The sequence below is a fragment of the Falco naumanni genome, chromosome 4 (genome assembly GCF_017639655.2).
Source record: "Falco naumanni isolate bFalNau1 chromosome 4, bFalNau1.pat, whole genome shotgun sequence".
Taxonomy (NCBI): Eukaryota; Metazoa; Chordata; class Aves; order Falconiformes; family Falconidae; genus Falco; species Falco naumanni.
Window position 1 is genome coordinate 42479097 of NC_054057.1, and position 22679 is coordinate 42501775.

Below are 22679 nucleotides of genomic sequence, written 5' to 3' on the forward strand. Positions count from 1 at the left end.
TTTGAAAAAGGCAGTATTTTTTGTTCTTGGGGTGACCTTATTTTGGATTTGCATTTGACTTACAAATCTTGGGCCCTTTTGCATAAGCCTTTCCCTTTCTGAAATTTTGCACACACACCACCCCCCCACCCCCCAATTAAGCAGCTCTCTTCACTTTTATGTGAGACAAGAACAACTTAATTCCAGTAAAACAGGTATAGTTGAGATTCTTTCACTGGCTACCACATCAATTACTTCCAAATCTATTCTTTTTAAGCTTCAAGCAGTCTATTAACCCATCCTAACTGCATGTCAACAGATTATTTTTAAACACAGAAAACCCCCAAACATAAAGTTTACTTTGAGAGTTCAAGCTTATTAGAAACTAAAATGCAAATATGTCCGTAACTGTAAAATGTCAACATAACAAGCTCCCCTATGTTTTTGGGAAAGCAGAATCAGTTGCCATTATTCAGAAACATAAATCAATATTTTAGTTTATAAGTATATTCCACAGTTAGTGCAGGTCAAAAAGGAATTATTATTCAGCTTTATCATTCTGAAGCTGTGCACCTATATGTGTGCATATATATGTACATATATGTAAGTATTGCCGACTTAATCTCAGCAGGAAGCCTGAGTGAATGACTGATTCCTCCACCATCACCTTTGGCAGTATTACATGGTGCTGCCAGGCTATTCCTAGACTTGTAGGGAGCCATACCTTAAGAAGAAAAATTTGTGTTCTAATGGACAAAACACAGGGGGAGAAGGATGAGAAGTAAATACAAATTGAGTTAAGAACCAGCTACGTGAAGACAATTTTTTAAAGTTATGACTATATTCAGAAAGTTGCAGATACTCTAACAGTAGTAATCAATCATTTGAAAGAAAAGGTGGCAAACAGTGACTCAAAGTAAGCACTGGATGAACTATATACTCACAATGTGATCGCTATTATACTATATTTGTTCCAGCATCTCTGGCTTTCACTTCTATTGACCTGTCCTATGTCTTCCTGCCAGACTGACCAGTCTTTTCTCCCATGAAGGCACCTGATAAACTAAAAGGTCACTCTCCAAGTATCAGTCAATACCACTTCCAACCCTTGAGAAATTTCCACAGATATTCTTTATGTCTCTTTTACCTTTTTTCATGTAAACCCCTAAATTACAAAAAGCTGTTCTGAGCTGATATTTTCTTCCCTTTCCTATTCATTGTTTATTCCTACTTCAAGAATTCAGAGCCAAGAGCAGTTTTTAATACTTTCTTTGAAAGTGTCCCAGTTCATAAAGAATCTGTAGGGGAAAGCAATGCCGAGCAGTAATTTTCAGGTTCTGAACAACACCACCACCTCAAAAAACATCTCTGGATTACTTTAATGAAAATAATTTCTTGTCAATAGAGCTGAAATTGCTCTAAAATAATTTATTAATGACTAGTCATTGATCTGCACAATCATCTTATTAAAACTATATCACCTGGAAAAACAGGAGACTTAAAAAGAATGAAAACACTTCAGTATTTTATTGCAAAAATCTTTAGAAATATGACAGGAAATGTGAGAATTTTTTATCAGGTGTCTGTAGGCAGGATTTTGGAAGATGGAGTGGCCTCTCTGGAAGGAGGTGAGGGGCTGCTCCGTGCTGGACATGGCCAGCTCCAGTTAGCTCCCAGCAGACCCACTGCTGGAGCCAGCCGAGCCCATCAGCCAAGCTGGTGGCACCTCTGGGGAAACATTATTTAAGAAAAGGCAAAGTGCTGCACGGCAGTGTGAGGAGCAAGGGAAAAAGTGAGAAACAGCTCTGCTGACACCAAGGTCAGAGAAAGAGGAGGAAGAGGAGCTCCAGGCACTGGAACTAAGATTCTCCAGCAGTTTATGGAAGAGACCATGCTGGAGCAGATATCCATGCTACAGCTAATGGAGGACCCAAAACTGGAATATGGGAACATGCCCTGAATAAAACATGACTAAAGGGAGGACCCACATTGGAACAGGTTTATCCTGAAGGATTGCAGCCTGTGGAGGACCCACACTGGAGCAGGGAGAACTGTGAGAAGGAAGGAGCAAGCACTGAGGAACTGTTACAAACTGACCAAACCCTTCTGTGCCACTGTGAGCGGGGAGGAGGTAAAGGAATTGGGAAAGGAGTGAAGTTGAGCCTTCAACTTCAAGGGGAGTGGGAGAAAGGTGTTTTAGGTTTTATCTTCATTTCTCACCATCCAACTCTATTTTAACTGGCAGTAAATAAATTTTCCCCACGCAGAATCTGTTTTGTCTGTGACAGTAATTGATTACTTGATCTCCATGTCTCAACCTATGAACCTTCTAATCTTATTTTCTCCTCCAGTCTTGTTGAAGAGAGGGACTGAAAGAGTGGCTGGGTGGGCATGTGGCAGTCAGCCACAGTAAACCCACCTAAGAATTATGAAGTAAAAAAATGACAACACTCCGGTTTGTATTTAGGAGAAGTTTTGCAGAAGAATTCTTTGGCAATCTCCCCTCAAAACTACAGGAGCAGAAGACTGCCAATATCTATGATTGCTGGTGTTAGTTACAACGGCACAAATACAAAATTATAAGTAAAGCGCTGCTAAAGCAATACAATAGTCTACTAATTACCAGTCACAAGAAATAAATAAATGAAAAAGTTATCTATTGGGTATAACAAAAGAAATTATTTTGATTTCCTACATTAACCAATAATAATTTTAGGTAGAAGCTATTTATTTCTAATCAAAAGTTACTCCCTTAAGTTTTCAGAAGTGCTGAAATCACTGTATTCACATTTTTTCTTTTTTTGACTAGCTTATAGAAATCTTCCATGGATATCTACTTTCTAAATATGCTATTGTCATCTTTTGAACAGCAGTATGTATTGGTTGCCTTCACTGAAATACTGAAGCCCTTTCATGATCACAAAGGTTCAAAGTCACCACAGACAAAAAAGACAATTCCATACCACATAGATAAAATAAGCATGTATGAAAAGGACACCAAACCAAGAACAAAGTTATTAGAGCCTAAATGTCCTCATTTAAAGTTACAGAATAATTACTTCCTACACAGTCCTCAAATAGTACCAGAAGCCTAAATTACCTGACGAACTTTCTACCCCTGGCTTTCTTTCACAGAGAGGTGTTTTGAAGACTTATTTCTATTTCAGTTTTTCTTGATCAGGAAGGTAAGACATAACTTATATTTGATGAATAAGATGTTTCTCTACAATTACTTTCTTTTAGTCAATTTAAACTGACATTACCCTTGCATTCTTTGAGAAAGGAGTTAAAGTCAATGAGTAAATGCACACCATTTACCAGTACAAAATCCTGTGACTGAGGCTGGAAGGGACCTCTGCAGGTCATCTGGCCCAACACTTTGCTTAAGCAGGGCTACCCAGAGGTAGTTGCCGAGGACCACAACCAGACAGCTTTTGAATATCTATCTCCAAGAAGAGAGACTCACAACCTCCCTGTGCCAGTGTTCTGTCACTCTCACAGTAAAAAAAAAAATAACAAGAAAAGAAAAAAAAAAAGTGTTCCCTGATGTTCAGAGGGACACTCGTATTTTTGCCCATTCTTGTATCTTGGATCATATTCTTGTATCCTGAATCACAAAGCCCTGTTAAAACAGTTAAATCTGGGTGAAGGTATAAAGGGAATGATTAACAAAGATAAAAGTTTTTTCGAAGTTACACTTCTTACAATTCTACATGGCTTGAGGGGGCAAAGAACCCCAACAAAACCGCAATCGAAGTCAGTATAGAAATGCATCCAAAATCCCACAACTCCTGCATGCAGTCACAACATGTATGGAGGCACAGACTCCTATAATCTGCTGTTGCACTTCTAGTAAATCTGAATTTTGTTTTCGGAAGTCATTCCTCCTATTATACAAGGGATGACATTTCAGGAGCTACAGTTCTCCTAGTACATCTCTCAGTACATACCCACCACATCGTTTATTGCCATGCTTCTGCTATCCCACTCACGTGAAACTGAAAATCCCACAACAAAAAGTATATTTTTTCCTTACATTATACAGTTCCTCCTGTCTTAAGCAGATCCACCAGTCATGCTGATACTGCCGTATGGAAGACACTGAGTCACGAGGTTGGGACAGGAATTGAAAGACTGTTGATTGAAACTTGAAAGAAAAAAGACAACTTCTTCAGCAATGGTCTAATTAAAAGGTACGAAGAACCCTTCTTGGTAGTGAAGCTGCTTTGTTGTCACCAGAATGAGGTATATTCAGCATCTAACCAAGGCACAGGTCACTGCAATACCTGATCTTGTTTAACAGAGAGAAACACAACCAGATGTCTTAAGGTTTACTCCAGCCCTAAGACATAAATATTCATAAAATAGGACTGGACACCAGGAAAAAAAGACATTTTAAAATTCTGGTTCTTGGGGAAGATCAGTGTATCTAAGAACTTTACGCATCTGTTAACACAAATGGAATGGCATTAAAGTGCATGATCATTTCAATTTATACATAAGCTAGAAGCTCATCAACTGGAAGTGATGTAAAGAGAGCCAGGTTTACTGGTAGAAGGGTAACTATAAACTTCAGTGTTATTCAGAGTTCAAAAAAGCAAAAGACACTACTAAATGGATAAAAAATTCCTTCCAGAGACACAGATGATCTAGCTTTAGAAAATAAAAAAAACCACCACAAACATGCTTTTTAGGCCAGGTTTGGTTTTGTTTAATCAAGAATGGTTTTCTGGCCCTGTTCACACCCCTACACCCAGTAACATGAATATAACAGACTAACACCTCACAGAAGCGGAACATGAGTACTCAGGTGTTCATTTACCGTAAGTTTAGGCTGCAAGTTAGAGAATGCCTCAAAGTGATTTTCAGCATATTAAAAGGACCTGCAGGAACTCTGGTTCAGAGTGGAAGAGAAAATTCCAATCCATTCTAATATGGAGCTTGTTCCACAGCAAGTTCCCTCCAGCACTAAAATAAAAATACCCTAACTAGTTATTTGCAACGCACCTACTCAAATACCATTTTCTTTTTTAAAAAAGTAGTAAAGCGCCTGTCTCTAGCAATACACACCTGAAAAAGGCTGCTGCTCTACAGTTAATGTTTTCACACTTTAGGTTCTAACGGGCTTTGATTCTAGATTGAATATGAAGATTTCTTTACCTATAGCTGCTAACGTGACCAAATACATGCAGGAATGTTTCAAATACTTGCCTACATTACCATAAAGCGATCTGAACATTCCCCCTATGAAATAGATAATTTGAATCATTTTTCATGGTTTTGAGAACTACGACATATTTTTATGGCTTTTTAAATTAAATTGTTCTGTCACATTTACACAAAACCCAGCTAATCTTGTCTTTTTGTGTTTGTCATTACAGCAAACTATGGGGGGGAAAAGGTTACTTCTTGCTGGATTCACAAAATCAAATCTACTTTTCCATCACATAAGCCAGAGGAAAAATGTCACAATTAAATGGTTTATAAATATAACACTAAAATTACTATTTAAGTCAATGTAATTGAACAAAAATTAAAATGTAGTTTTTAATTGCATATTACAACTTAAATGGTAGCACTTAGCAGAAAGTGTTAACTCATTTATTTTTAATTGTTAGCTGCTTCAAGGCAATTGTTTTAATGCAGAAAAAAGTGAGAAGCTCTTCAGTAAATTTGATTGTAGGACACTCAGGCATGCAGATCAAATATACTATAGGTTGAATAGGTAATTAGGTTTGGCCTGTGACACATTAATGTGAAGACAAATTCCCAAAGAAAGGGAATAAACGTTTTTCATTTAATTCTCTCTGAAAACACCACTCTATTTGGATTTTTAAATGCAGTTTGAAAAGTATTGCCATTTGATAGAGAACATGAAATTGCAAGCCTTCTAGAGTACACAGGTCAATTCTTCAGGAAAAGAATTTTGTTAAACTTCAATAAATAAGTGCATAGGGTAATAAGTAGTTAACAGACTGCAGGTAGCAACTTTTTTCATAATTACTTGATACATTAAAAATCTTTGGCCATGCTGTTAAACTTACTAAAGGAGATGAGTCCATAGACATGGCAGATACATTAAAACATATGATTAGTCTTTATTAGTAAGAAGTGGTTTTCCTTGCAAGGTTATTATTTGTCTCACAAAATAGTAAGCAGAATAAGCAAGTGTCAAATATTTAACAGCATTGGGCTATTACATATTGGGCTGTATACTCTTTAATCCACTGCAGTACAACGTGGCACGTTATGGGTATTTTGAAAACATACGGTATTAAAAAGCATTCAGTACACTAAACCATCCTCAATCTTACAGACTGTGTCATGATGAACAACATATAACTACACTGCTAATCCTGCTGACTGACTGCTTCGCAGTGCTGTCCTCTTCTGTTCGTTTGTCCTTTGACCAGCTTTTCAGGCTTGATTCCTGACACACTCTATCATAAGATAGAGATCTTACCTCAATAACTTTTGGATTTGTGGGTTTCTTTACCTTGGTCTGTTGCTAGCAACCTGCTTCTCCTACCTTCATTCACCTTAAATAGCTTATCCAAAATGACGGGGGCGTGTGTTGTCCCTTGCCTGCCTTCATAATATAGTTTCAGCCACCTCCATCAGAAGTATTTCCACACCGTAGTTGTTGACTAAATACCATTCTTCCTTCCATATCACATGCAAGTAAATTCTTTCACTGGCAATGCTATCTTGCTTTGACAGTAATCAGTTATTCCCCGAAACAGCCTGGATATTCTGCTCTCTTCATTTTTAACTCTAATGCAGGAGGCACTCTGCATCCCCAAAATGCATACTTCACAATTACAGAGCAATTTACGTCCACCGGTGGTATTCAAATATTTCTTCTTTACTAAGTATAGCTCATCAAGTTAGGTCTATCAGCATGTTAAAACCAAAGGAAAAAAGATCCAGCACCCTTCTCCAAATGGACAAGATGTCCCAAGATGATAAAATTCTGCTAAGCAGAATACCAAAACTTAAGAGTTTGGTTTCAATATACAAGTTCTCTTTGGTAGAGAACGACAATAGATAATAGTATCCAGTCTACAACCTAACAGTTGTGTAAAAAAACCCATCAGTCTGCTGTCCCCACTAGAACATGCCTGCAAGAATCAGAAATGGTATGCATTTAATACCCTAAACAGGCTACCTGGAAAATGTCATGAACATGGCCCATATTAAACTAAATTTTCCGGTCTGTTTTCCAACATTCTAAGTTGTCATGTAATAACATGGAGGGGGAAGTCTGAGTAGTTTTCATGAATTCATAGAACACAGATCTGTAATGCCCACCTCAAGCAACTGCACTTCCAAAAGAAACCCATGTTTCAAAATGGTTAATTATCGTGAAATAGTGTATGTGTAATTGAAAATAAGGGCAACACTACTTAAACTGCTTAACATACGAACATTGAATCTGCCTGTCACATTCCCAAATATAACAACGAAGTCTGGACTAATTAAAAGTCAAAGTTACCCTTCGCTTTTCTCACATGCACAGCTTTTCCTTCCCATATTTTGTGGCCATTTGAAAATACATTAATGTCAGTCTCTTCCTGTACTCACTTGCTCTGGGCAAGTGTTCCAAACAAGGACAGTTTAAAAAAAAGCCCAAGGCAATGAAATATTGCTGATGCTGGTAGCTATCCAGTCAAGACCAGTGTAGTTAAAAACCAAACACACACACTTAGTAACTAAGATAGTAACTTAATACCTAGATTATCTGTTGACATTTTTTACTAGAGCTGTTCCAACCCAGATATCCAATATGAATTACATGTACCACCTAGTTAATAGTAAAAATTGAAGTATTATGTTTTCTGTGTTCCCATGTGTGTGTGGTTTAACAAAATAACAAATCCAGACACATAGTTTATCTCACGATTCAAAAAGAGACCACCACTAGGAGAACTTTGGATGGTCAGAATGCTAAAGTATCCTAATGCAGTCTATGTAAAAAATCTGATACTATACAACACCTCAAACCTGCTACTTTTGTAAGCGTATGCATGCTGTAAATGCATGCTTACTTTGTGAAACTCCAAGGGCTGCAGCAAAACACAAATTCTTCCACAGTACTCAACTGCAACCAATGCAAGAAACTCCACTCCTTCACAATTTGCATCTCAAGGATAGTCACTGTATTTAAGAAATTCTGCTTTTTGGAAATTATGGGAAGTGTTATCACCAATATGACAAACCAACCTCAACTGCAAAGTACCATTTCTCATATTGTGCCATCATTAAGAGTGCTCTCCTCTTTTTGCAGGTTTGGGTAAGTAATATATTATCCACTAGCATTTTATAAAGAATGGTTTAGGCCAAATAACTGGCATCCCAATTCAAAATGTATTCAACTTTAAATCTGGACACAACTCCTATTCACTTGAACAGAACACAACTGCACGCTCAAGGTGCTGAGCTAAGGTTTTGAAGACTAAAGGTGATCTTTTCAAGACTGCATCCTCTGTGTGTGTCAAAAACTATACAGAAAATGGCTAAAAGCTAGACTGAGATTCTCTGAGAGTTCTTAAGTGGTAAAATGCCTATGTCAGTACTATTAAATCATTCCTCGGCAAGGCAGGATTATATTAAATCATTCCTTGGCAAGGCAGGATTACATATTTCTTTACTCTGAAAACAAAAGCCAAACATCTCACATTGTTCAGTATATACTTAGTTGCTCAAGTTTACCTTAGATTATAGTTTCTGAACAATTACTATAAATAAATTTGACTAAACTGCACTATAGTCATGGGCTCAGGAAGAAAAGGAAAGCACCAGCACTGTGTATTGTGAAAGGTAAGATACTGTATTTTCTAACTGGTTTGTCTGGAAAATAAGATACAGAAACATCAATATTTATTTACACTTATAAATTAAAATAGATTTATTTGAAGCTAATTTCATTCTCCAATTTAAAGATAGCTAAACTCATACCAAGAAAAGTAACTATTTTGCAACAGTCCACACTGTCAAATTCATTCAAAAAAAGCTGAAAAGAGCAGCAGTGAACTGCACTACAGAAGTTGGTACCATAAACTTCAAACTCTTTCTGATCCCCAAGTTGTGGAATCTGTGCAAATCCCATTTCAGGGATATTTATCATCCTTGCCTCTCATTTATTGGCAAAATTCTGAGGATACACTGTCAACGCTAGACTGCTGTCTCCTTCCCATTGGATGGGCAGGAGCAAGTGGGGCAAGGTCACAGTGATTAACCAGCTTTCATCTCTTCCTCCAGCTTCCACACTCTATATGTGCAACTACAGTCTCTTCTGCTTCCCTGCTTGTAATTTCATAGTTGAGAGAAGTGACTGTTTTGGGAGGTGACAGGGAGGGAGCACTGCCAAGGAAAATCAAGATTTCCACTACTCCCTGACCGCAACTAGGCTAAATCAGAGCAGTCCCATCAGATGTTTTTCTACATCTCTCCCAGGCTGAGAAGACTACAAACCCAGAGCAATGAAGACTAATAATTACAAAGACACTGCACAGCTTCTTGCAAATTTATGTAAAATGGGTATCAACTTCAGGACAGAAGAGACACTCGCAGTGACAAGAGTCACAGTTCAACAGGGTTGACTGGGAAAGACTGAGCTCCTGTTTTTCCTCACAGGTATGAGGTTTCTCTTATGTCAACTACCCTGTCTTTCTGTGATGGACAACTATCATGTCAATCTCAGAAGTGAAACAGGACTCAAGACCTGAGGTAAATTAAGAAGTCCAACCCAAGTTAAAAAAGCTAATATAACAGAAGCTGTATAGCCCTAATTTGGACCCAGGCAGGTGTCTAAACAGAGGTTGTAGTGCAGAAACAGAGCTGCCTTTAAAAATCCTGTGTGCTTGTCCACACAGATTAACACTTTGCACAATTACCTTGAGCTTTTGGGTAGTTTTCAGCTGGCAGACTCAAAAAAGTTGAGGACTACAAACAGAAAACACACATGTATGTGTAAAACTAGTCAGACTGAATTACAGCAGCAAGACACATCAATCATTTCTGGAATACAGATTCAGCTGAAAAAATCACTGAAAGCTAGAATTTGACACCACAGCATCTATAGCATGATGTTGAAATCAGCATATTATTATTGTCTGTACAAGACAAGAACTGATGCTACTATATTTAACTGGACAGAAAGTTTAAAAAATCAGGACCAGGAAGTACCAGGCAAATGTCAACTGCATTGCCTTAATTCAATACATATGCATAGCTGATCTGTTTTTAAAAAACTAGTGTATAAGTGTTTACATAACATTTTGTTACTACCTTCAGAAAACATCCTTAGGGAAATATATATTTTGGTTGTTTGTTTCCTTTGCAATTTAGACTGAATTTCGATTGTGCTGTGAAACATACTGTTTCCAAAAGTCTTTTTCCCCTGGGTGTCATACCAAATAATTTATCTATATATTTTAGATTCTTTTTAATATTCTCCTTAAAGGTTCATAGCATGACGTTCCTGCTTGCATAGATCACAACACCTCTCCACCCAAACTAGTTCTAGCCAGCCTGAGCACGGTACATTTGAGAGCAGAATATTACTGAATTACATATTCTATAAACACACCATTATTTCTCTAAATTCAAGAACAAATAAAGAAATAAAGTTTTCTATGCTTTGTTAACCTATCCAACCTAACTAACAGGTTCAAAAGAGAAAGGCTGAAAAATTCCACATTCTTACATAGCAGTAGTTCAGTTAGTGTTTATTCAGTCTTTATATATTCCTGACCTCTTTAGGCAAAAGTCTCTAACCCTTGGTTCAACGCTTGCTACTTCTGACATTTGTCCCGGTCATAACAACTATTTTCTCTGAATCCATCGCTAGGGGAATTTATTTTCTTTATTTTGTATTTGCAAATACAATTTGTTCTTTGATGTATATCTGCCATAACACTGAAAACACCAGCTTGAGATGCTGGTTGAAGAATAATCATCACCACCCTTTAACTTTATTCCTCCTTAAGAAAAGCTGAGGATTAAACCCACTATGTTTAATACAGCAGATGAAATCAGATTTCTGACCCTAATGATTTGATATTCACAGGTCAAAAGCAAAGAGGTCTTATTCCAGATTTAAACATGTGGGTCATCCTCTCCAAGGAAAACTCGAGAATTAAAAATAATATTTCTAAAAAATCACATTTATTCTCTCCTTAACTCTATTAAAATATTTACGCCTCTATGGACTTTACTTTGGATTTGAACATCATAAGTCATTAGGCTGACTGGAGGAGAAAGGGGAACAGAATTACTAATATGTACATATGGGACAAAACCATTGCACAAAAATTTTAGAATAACCAAGGGCCTGTCTAGTCTCTTGGTAAATTGAGTCCTGTTCCCTGCTTCACACAGTATGTGACAAAAACGTTCCTTCTCTACACTGTCCCACTGTTATCAATATTTTATCAGTATTGTTCTGCTGCACAGAAAAAAAAGCGTACATTGTTCTGATCCTGCTCACCAACCTCAGGCAGGAGCCCAAGTATATTATATAGGTAGACTTAAACACTTTTTAACATAAGTATGTGTATAGGACAAAACTAGCTTTTTCACTAACACTGATGTAAATATGATAACTGTAGGAGTTACCTGTAGGACACAAACTGTAGAGTTACTTTAAAATGCAAACCCCAATATTCTACTCTGGCTGAGCCTGCAGCATTTGCAGTGATTCAAAGCATATTAAACCATAGTAAAGCCTGAAGTCTTATGACTTAACACTTTCAGTAGCACTCTAATGCAGATTTTTTTTTTTTTCTTTTTTTAAATGCGGTACCTTTTCAGAGTCACTACATTGCTTAAGAGTCTGGTAATAGAATACTGACATTTTCACCTCAGGGTTACTAAATTCAATATGGCCCAGATCAATAGTGACTCAAAGTCATCACCATCTGATGAGAGTTTGGAGCTCAGGTTAAAGTGTATTATGAGCTTAGACTAGCTCCTAGTGAACAGCTTCATAACTGACACTAACAGGTATGGTTGCTGGCAGTCTCAATATAGTGTCTTAAATTCAATGGGCCCACAGAGTGATTTACTTTCTCGACCTGAGAGAGTCTACAGCAATCTCTCTGGGTCTGGGTCAAGGCACGCTAGCAGGACGCCGTAAGGAACCTCAGACTGCTAGTTGCTTACTTGTACCTGTCCCAGGAATAAAAAAGCATTAGAATATAGACACATTTTTCAGATACCGTATTTGTTTCACTGTTCAGATTAAGTTATTTCAAAATCAGGTAACCTCAGGTAGCACACTAAAAGAGTAACCCTTCCCCTCAAAGACCAATTTATTATAACATCTGGTTTATACAGCACCTTAATCCTGCTAAGATACAAACTGCTTGCTTAAGGAATTAACATTTTTTAAAAGCCTGGAAACTGTATTCAGGTAATCCGTCATATGACATCTGATGAGAACAAGCACCATGTTATTTGCTCCTAAAGAAAAAGCATACTCAGATTTCAAAGCAGCACAGATGCAGGAAGATTCAAGGCAGAAGAGAGCAGGTGGCAGCTAGCTGGCAATTATGAAATGTGCCAGATTATAAAATTACTAAGATTTAAATGTCAAAACTATACTTTTTAAACTAGCAAAATAATAATTTAGCATTTGTATAGCATTTTTCCTTTTAATGTTACAAAGCAGAGGCCTCCTTTGTACATTTAAAGTTATTTTATATCATTGTTCCACAGATAACTTTCAAATAAAACCTCCTTTGGGATTAAAAAGCTCACTTGGTTATCAATATCCTATCTATGAAGGAGAGTGCTTTGATGGCCCAAGCTGATAAACATAAAAATGGCATTTTAACAAGAAAAAGTGTTCAGTACAAGGTGACCACTGCCTACAGGTTCAAAAACTGGAAAAAATGCTAACCACATGTGTTTCCAGCATCCACCAATAAATTGTGTAAAACCCACTGTGTAAAAGCTTATGTATAATTTTGTTTCATGGCATTTTTAATAATCCTAATTTAAGGGTAAAGTGTAGCAAATGCAGGAGATCAATGTTATCTAAGCTTTCCAAGCTTTGTGCACAAAAATAGTTTTTACTACTCCTGCTTTAGTAAAATCAAGCCAGGTGCTCCTGCAATATCAAAAATACCCAAATGCCAAGCAGTGCCGCAGGATAACATGAAAAACAAAAATAATGAGAAACATCATTTTCTACCCATACATCTGGTCCAGCTGGAAGGGATCAGGCACTGTCTTTCTCCACCTTTATCTCCCCTTTACAGAGCAAGCAAATATCAAAAGGTCAAAAGTATTCACCCCTCACTGAGGTAGAACTTGGAACTCTATCTTCAGAGACAAATGAGTCAAATCATTATATGGAATGAAGAGGAGATTCCAGTGGGCAAAGATGAGGAATCTGTAAACCAAAAGGAATTATAATCCTCGTCCCACTGAAGACAATGATAAATCTCCCGCTGACTTCTCAAGGGCCAAGATTTTTGTGTAACATCATTCACATAAACACTGAGCTTTCATGAAAACAACGCATGTTACAAATCATGTAAAATCAAATCAGAACAAAGAAAATGAGAGAAATCCCACAGAGAGAAATTACTTGGCAATGATTCATCAATAGAATCATTCCAGAAACAGTAAATACATATATATTCTTGCATGAATACTTGCAGAAAGGACAGAACAAGATCCGATGTAACTAAACACGTCTGCCAGTAAGATGCTTTTTTCTTCCCACTCCACATAATAGGTTGCCAAACAGGAAAGCAGATGTTAAATGGCTAAAAAGGAATGCAACAGTGGCTTAACAATGTATGCAGGCCACAAAACCTAGAAGGAACTCCATGGCAATATACCCTCTAAATTTCCCTTACTTCCTAACAAACATACACAGAACACTTCTTCCAGTCAATTTTTGGTGACAGATGAAGAAAAAATAGTAATAAAAAATCAGAAGCTCAAGCTAAGTAAATCAAGATACATATCTCCTCTTAACAACCTCAAAGATCTGGGAGTACAAACATTCAGTGACAGAACAAAAACAATCTTAGAAATAAAACTTTTTCAGTGCTTGCTTTGAAGAGGTGTGTTAACAGCATGACAATGAGCTTTTAGTAATTCCTCTAAGCTTCACAGTCATATGCAGTTTGCATGAATAGTGTTAAACAGTGCTATATGAATATGCAATTTTGTACTAGGTAAGTATATTCTTTCCTATACTGAAAATAAACACTCAAGAGTTGTATTACTTAATTTCCATGCTCTCAAATATAATTGAGTCTGCTCACACTATTTTCAACAGATGGAGTTGAAGAACAGGATAGATGGTCAAATAAAGGTTTCACAAATGGGCTAGGCAACATGCTCCAGTTATGCATCTCTCCCTGCATGTCTTCCCAGATCTGAATTTAAACATCCTGGCTGCAAGCTAAATTTGGTATTTCTTTCTCTGTAAATTTATGAAAGGTAGTGAGCAATGATAAATGGTTATAATTTTACCTAAAACAGCCTGGAACAGACTGGAAAAAAAAGATGCATCCAGTTATTCCCCCAACAGCTCCCCTCTTCTGGTCTAAACCTCCATCTATTTAACCTCTCCTCATAATTACGATTTTCTAAATTTATTTTTATTGTTGATCTAGTCTTTCTGTTAATTTTTCTTTACTTCTGGAAAGTGCAACAATCAAGACTATACAAAAAGTCCTAAAGGTGGACAAATCACCACTGAGAAACGCGTAAGAATTACCTCTCAGTACTGCAATACTGAATATTATCTGAGAGTCTCCTAGTAGCTCGCTTTCTTTTAATATTCAGTTCTAAGTAGAGGCTAACAACATGGCAAGACAAGCCCCTTACAGACATGAACTTAGTGTGTTTGCAAACTAAGACAGAATAACTGCTGTGCTTTAAGCACATTTTCAGCCAGCTATGCAAATTTACCAACAAAAATAATAAAAAAATCAGAAAACACTCCTCTTTCTACATCCCTTGGTAGACCATTTTATCTTGCCTAAGAAGGAAGCTGTTCAATACTTAATCCCTATGGAAACAGTAATCAACAGTACATTACTAGCTTCCATATTATATTTGCAGACCAGATAGAAAAAAACCCCAAATGTTTCTAAGCAACTATCAATTAAAGTTAGTAGACCAATACAAAACACACACTGGTACTCCAAATTGCTTTTTATATTATTTTCCATGTACTTCTGTATTGCTGTTATTTTATTTTGAACTAAGTTTGCTCACTTAGTAAGGTGACAGTTGCATGTATTTTTTTTCCTTTTTAAGAAAGGACAATGTCTGCTTTTCAGTACAGATGATACTTTAAATGAACTTTGGGGTAAGGTCTACCCTACAAAGTCTTCTGAATTTGTTATTAAAATTTTATCTCCCTATTAGAGATGGCAATTCTCATTTCCAAGCAATTTTCATCAGCCTTCACTTTCAATATCACCTTCAATAAACACTAAAGTAAATTACTTGTTTTCTTCCGAAGTTATCCCCAGATCATGATTAATCTTAATTCCAGCCTCTCTGCCCAACTCCTCTTGACCTGTTTCTTAACATCAACATTGATCTTTTTCTTGTATTCAGTTACAGTATCCAATAGCTTAACTTTTGACAAGCTGCACTTTATTCCTACACCTCCTGACTTATTAGACACATTGAAAAGATCAATAATAACATGTCTTTCTAGGCTACAAAAAGTGGTTTGTTTTTCTTTTTTTGGAAGCCCAGGACACTGGCCTCTGAAACCACCAATTCTAAATCAATCAAACCTGTGACAGAAACACAAATATCCTTTTTTCTTTACAAATACAGAATTCCAGTTATTGTAAATAATTAATATTTATTTTAAGAAGAAAATTCTAATTGTATTTTTCTGCAGGGCCAAAGGCCCACTCTTGGACCACAAAAAATGTAGAGCTCTTATGTAAGGTTAATGAAACAATGATGAGTCAGACTTCTGAAAGCCATTATCTTCTCCATGCTGATATATCTACTTTACAGGGCTATTTAGTCTATGACGTTACTTCCTAGACTAATATCTGTCAGAAAAATATCCAGATTCCTGTTGCAGATGGAACAATAAAAATCTGAATTTCTTTTATTCAGCTTTGAAGCATCTAAATTCATAACCTTAGACTTCTAAATCCACTCTTCCAAAGAGTGCAAATGTACTCTTCCAAACTAGAAGAAACATCAGTAAACAGCTTACAGGACTGCAGCCCATGAACCATTAAACCACCTTTAAAAAAAAAAAAAAAAAAAAAGTCCCCTGAAATGCAAGGAACCAAAGTATTCAAATATCGGCATGTATTAAGAAAAAAAACATCACACAGGCTGACTTCAACCTAATAACTGAATACAATCTAAATTTTTATCAAATTGGGCATTCTGCTTGGTACAACACTTCCAAAACACTAGTCCAGTCCATGGATTACAGGCACCTCCTAAAGTACAAATGTTGACAGTGCAAAGAGGTTCGTGAACAATATTAAATGAATTATAATCATCAACACTTGGGATACCAACACCAGGGACAGCAATTCCACTTCCTTATTTCTGAACAGATGATATGATAACATACCACTATATGAAGGTACTTTTATCTTACCATACAGATAACTACTCTCAAGATGGGTAGGCCGTACATAGTCCACATCCCTGAGATATCATTAAAGAAAGGGGGGAAAAAACCCAAAAGCTCTCTCATGAGTGAAGCATGACAATTGCAAGTCTGATGGCAAAACGATTTATGAAAGAGTCACTTTTTCCTAAGACCAGCAGAACTGAGAGGTGAATGTTACACAGCACTTCATTACATGTCCATGCAAGAAGAGGGAGGTAGAAAAGGGACACTGTCTCAGTTTGCATCTGTGATTGCAGTGGAGGAAAATACATCTTTCTAAAACAAAGAATGTGTCACATGACAGTCAGGAACAGTTCACTTGTGGTACAACCATTTTCCCAGGGAGCTTATTACAAATCATATAACACAGCCGCTCTCATGTTGACATACAAATGGGTCCTACAAGCTACTAAAGCCAGTAACACATATTCTCGATTTCTTTGTACAGTTTATGAATGTGTTTCTCTCCACTACTGTATTAAATGTCGATGTTGCATTGCTGTAACATATTAGCTGTCAGGAAAGAGAAGCACACCTCGGTTTTTCAGGACAAACACTCTGCCCAGACAGTACACTTGCAAATTGCCTGCTTGTCCCTAAGATGTTAACGCCATTCCTAACAGAATATAATTCAAAAAATGAACTCATTTGAAGTGATGAGATACAATACTGAACCTCCAGGTCTAGGTGTAGAAAAACAAGTTACTTACCTTTTAATAACAGTTCTTTGATATTTTAATTTCTGCAACTCCTGTTTCTGAAAGGATGAACCTGCAACTTGTTCTCTTAGCAGTGTCTCTGAAGACACAACTTCTATACATTCTGTGTAGGAGATGCAAAATTATGTCTGAAATAGGCCCAGTCTTACTCAATTCCTTCATTTTCACAGAAATCAAAAAACCCCCTCAATTTCCATCAGAGATAAAGGTGAATTTGGGGATCCAGATAGTCAAGCATGCAACCAACCCAAAGTACTGTAAACAAACATACATCTTTTCTCCTTTAGTAATTTGCCCACACAACCCAGTGAGCAAAGCTGGTTCACAGAGATGTAACTAACAGGAAACCAATGCACAGACAACTCTCAAGCTAAACAAAGCAATGACTGTATAGACGCTCTTTACTCGCACATAACTCACCTACAGAATTAAGGACCCAAGTTCTTACTTTCTTTAAGGGCGTGAAAATATGCTCCAGCGTTCAAGGATTCAGTGTCAATCAATCCCTTACACAGAAGTTAAACGCTAAGAATATTTGCAGAATGGATTTGCTACAGAAATGTAAAAGTAAACCGAACACAGATGCACTAAATAATACAGAAAGACAAAAGAAACAGCAAGAGAAAAGTGACAACTGGGAAGTCATGAAGCTTAGGAATCCAACAGTGGTAGATAATTAAACAGGTTATGCAAAATTCAAGTTATTTTAGAAAAAAAGAATCAATTCTGGCTAGAAATGTGAGGGATTTTTTCACAAGCTTGAAAACAATCAAGGAGTAAGCAAATCTGAAGCACAGAGGAATCAAACAGTTTCAAGATGAAACTATACCTTTTCAAGCCAGTACGTTTTAGCAAAATTTAGCAGAAGGTAAGTACACTAACTGCCACCAAGAACCCTTACCTCTAAGTAGAAAGTACCTTAACAACAGGCCTAAGTAGAATTGTTAGGACTTTTCCATAAGTCAGATGAAATGCACAAAGTACATAAACAGTTCCATAATCAAAAGACACTACACCTGGATATTAAAAAGTGAAGGTTTCTTCTTTTTCCTTTGTGTTTTTTTCCTTTTTTAAATAGAGAATCTATTCTTGCAAGCAAAATGATATTAACTGCAATTAAGAGAAACAACCAAGCCTCATATAACTTGACAGCATGATGTCCTACTAATTTCTAGTGAACAAGAACAGTATTTATATTAAAAACCATAGAGGGCTTTCATATATTTTAATCAATGACATCCTACTATAACAACCCTTCAAGTATCATTACACAAATTACATTGAACATCAATATAATCTTTCCCATTATGCCTCTGCCTGACAATTAATACTTCTCTGGACTTCAATGGTATACGAATATTGTGGTGGTATACATACAATATTACATTTTTCTTAAGCAGCAAGCAAATGAATCAGCATTTAAAATATGTAACAACATGAAAAGATTTTGAACTTACCTTCTTTTTCTGTGTTCTGTTCCTGCCTCCCAACCAATCATCCATCTGTTCCTCAATCTCTTCAATTGAAGCTCCATGATCATACGATGGTATATAGGTACGTGACTCCAGAACTGTGTATACAGGGAATTCTGATTTTGGTTTCTTGACTTTAGGCTTCTTCTCCTCTATACAAAAGTAAAAAAAATAAAAAAAAAAGTAATGCTACCAATACTGCAGAGAAGTATAATTCAGAAGCAGGCTTAGCTCCTCAACTCTTAATGCTATATTCAAATTTCCACTGAGAAAGAGGCTTCAATTTCTTTGTTAAAAAGAGAATTCAGAGTTTTGCACAATAATTTTATTTATGAAAAGCAAACAGCAATGCACCAACTTAGCCCCTCTTCTATCTGAACTATGCCTTTAACGGCCAAATGAGAAGCCCCACCAAATCACAGTTACTTCTTATTACTGCTACACCAATTTGCAATTAAGATTAGTATAGGCGAAAGCATTTAAAAGCTATTAAAAGATTTTGAAAGTCCAGGTGGCTTCAAAGAAACTGGCAAAGGTAGAAAGGTGAGTTTTAGACAATTTTATATTACTTTATGGTCAGCCATGCTGTGTAAAAGCTTTTAAGTAAACAGATAGCTTCTTTGTTTTCATATTTCTGCAACTATAAATAGCTCTGTTCTAGCACTTACATGTTTTGGTAGATTTAAATGTTGGACCTCATTGCTCAAACTGATCACCGTTTTCTGCTCTCTCTGGCACTCAAATGGTATTAAATGGAAGCAGCAAACTTCAGGGACAGGAAGGAGGGACAAACCACCACCCTAAATCCCAGTAGCTGAAAACATATCTGCTACATATGATGATCTCAAAAGAAAGATTAAAGGTTGACTGAAAATTGCCAGAACTTTAGGAAAGACAAGAGGATAAGGATCAGAAAAAGAAGTGTGAACACTCAGAAAGCATCCAGAAACTTCAGGTATGCCAAGGGGGACTCTTGGTTTTTCCTCATTGTTTAAAAAAATATATGCTGTATGCAAAATAACTGGATGCTCCTAAACTGAAAGAGCTGATCTAACAGCTGGCTGCAGCCAAAAGAGGAAAGTTCTACTCTGTCTCCACCTTTCCACTCTCCACTGAGTGTGTACATGCTCCTCTCTCTTCTATTTATGCTTCAACAGTCATCCATCCACTTGGCAAATTAATTCAATTCACTAATCTAATAGAAAATTACTCCTTTACACTCAAATGAAAAAAACAAACCAACCTCCAAATCATTTAAAGGTGGTGGATGAACAAAAGGAGAATGACACCTCTCAGCGGCACCGAGTCGTTACATCAGCTTATCTGCCTTTGCAACCATGTCCTAATACTCTTCTGAGCATCAGAAGAGAAATGTGTTTTTCATGAAAACCTTCTTGAAAAAAAAAAAAAAAATCCTATAGAGGACAGAGGGACTGTTCCCTACAGACTCTTGATGCAGAATTCCTTTTCCTAACAGTATACATGCAAGAACAGCACTGTGACAAGGCTCCATAGACTTGACAAACTCTAAGGAACCAAATATTTAAGAAAACAGGAAATGAAGACTGTTTCACAGTACCTTTCAGAAGTCCAACAAGAACAGGAAATTCATACAGATCTTGAAAGTTAACAAAATAACTAACAATCCTTTAAACTTTTAAATGTACATTGTTCAGAGACCTGGTTTTGTGAAAAATCTCTAATTTTGCTTATAATTGTCAAATTAGTCTCAATAAATGAAATATTAAGTGAATACTTGAATTTGGAATTTTTTTTTAGCATCCTTCTACAAGTATGCCCAGTAAATACAATCAAATAATATATACTCCCAAAAAAAACAAAACTAAAAGAAAGCCCCAAAGTGTTAGTCAGCAGTTCTCATTGTTTCGATGTTACTAAAGACAATACTGGTGCAAAATTATTTCTGTCTGCTTCATAAGGTAATATTTATAATCAATTCACATATATTAATCATTATCTCATTTTTCCCCAAAGCTGCCATATGTAATAGCTTCTGGAGTCTGAGTTAGGATTTGCATGGATAAGTAACAATGGCTTCACCAGCTATTTACTGCAAACACATATACTGGCAAAAATATTCTAGGAAGTTACCTTAAATGACAATTTCCACTACTGTAGTTCAATCCTGCAAAACAATCAAGCACACTGCATATGTTCACTTGGAATGCCCTAACAGTGCAGACATAGCAAGACTGCTGGATTTTCCTTTATCTTGCACTCTGTCAGCTACTGTTTGCTAATTCTCCCTCTCAAAATATGTTAATAGTCAAAGCCTGAATGCATCTAACTAACATTTAAACAATGAGAGTCTAGCCTGCAGATTGGTCACCTAGGCTCTTTCTGTTGTTTTAGAAGTAATTCTCTAAAAGTACGTCCAGAATACACTGCACCCACTTTAAAATGAGGTATCGAAGACAGTATCTAGGCTTTCTTCAGGCATTTAAGTGACAGGGGAAGACCTAACACAGAACGACACCCTGCTGTTTGCTAAGTGTCCAAAGAACAAAAAAATCCCACCTAGAGAAGATGGCAGTACAACCTCAAACAGGCACTCAACCAGAACTAAAAAAAACTTGTGTCTCCCACAAATACACAACAAGATGTAGGAGTTCAGCACATCCCTTACATACCACAATGGCTCACATATTGAATTAAAAAAAATAAATAGAATTTAAGTCACAGCACCATTGACACTGGACTCCCAATAACCCATTGAGAATGGTTTTACCTCAGAACTTTACAAAGCCACTTTTTAGAATAGGAAAGCACATAAAAGTGGTTTAACAGTAACATCATATAGGATTTTAGGTAGAGGAAATTAAGAAGTTGTGTTCCAAGGTAATGATGTACACTGTGAAGCCTCAACTTAAGGCAGCCAAGCACTGTTGCTTTTCCAGGCGAAGACGGAGAAAGCAAAACAGATCACAAACTATTTCACCCTCACAACAGAAGTCCACAGCAGACACCCAGGAAGAAGACCTCTCTCTTTCACGCAATCTCTTCATTACCAGCAATTCAACTGGCAACTCAAAAGACACTTACGACCTGACCTGGTGCTTTCCCCTAAAGAGAGTAAGGTCCAGGTTTTCCAAACAGTAGATGATGCCTAGACAGCTGAATTCTACATCTGCTAAGGCTTGACAGACAGCCAGGAAGCTGGTGTTGCTGCCACCACCACAACCTAAAGCAAGGATGTGTTTGATCATGCTGACAGTAGCGACAACTGCAGCTGTGATTCAGAGTTTAGAAACACAAGTGTTCCCTTAATACTTAGTGTCATTTTCCATTGGTGCTGGGTTTAGATGATGTGGCCATCCACTGTAACAGAACAGGCTTTTAAAATGCATTTTTCTCCTCCAGTCTCAAATACTGTTCTAACATTGTTGTGCATAAATTTTAAGTGAAATGCAGGATAAAGCATGCAGAAAAAGATTTCAGACATTCTTCCCAGTTCTGCGACAGCCTACTCACTGTCCACCAGAGTCCCCATGAGACCACTATGCCCTACGTGGGCACCAATATCCAGCAGACCTTAATTATGAGCAGACTTACTGGTGCTCATAAAACGAAATGCAGTGGAGAGAAACAGTCTTGGTGAAACCAGAGGCTGACTTCAAGCTCAATAGGGTAAATGAATAGCTTACGCTAAGTACTATTTTCTGTGATTTGGCAATTAAAATACATCATGTTCCCAGTGTAGTAACTTTTCTAGTTTATTGAATTAAAAAAAAAAAAAAAGGGCAACAGCAGAAAGTAAATGGATAATCCAAGATTGTAAGCACTATGAAAACGGTTTGATGTCTACCACTCCAAAGTAAAATCCTCGGTCCTTTACATGATTTATGACTTCTACAG

The 22679-nt window shown here is 36.9% G+C and overlaps 1 protein-coding gene across 1 annotated transcript in view; it reads right to left on the reverse strand.

The window, feature by feature from the left end:
- The window catches only part of DNAJC1 (DnaJ heat shock protein family (Hsp40) member C1), a 113311-nt gene that overhangs the window by 25548 nt on the left and 65084 nt on the right, over positions 1-22679 (reverse strand). Inside the window, exon 8 of the mRNA XM_040591264.1 lies at positions 18789-18955. Coding sequence (XP_040447198.1) covers positions 18789-18955 — 167 coding nt within the window. The remainder of the gene's footprint in view (positions 1-18788; positions 18956-22679) is intronic.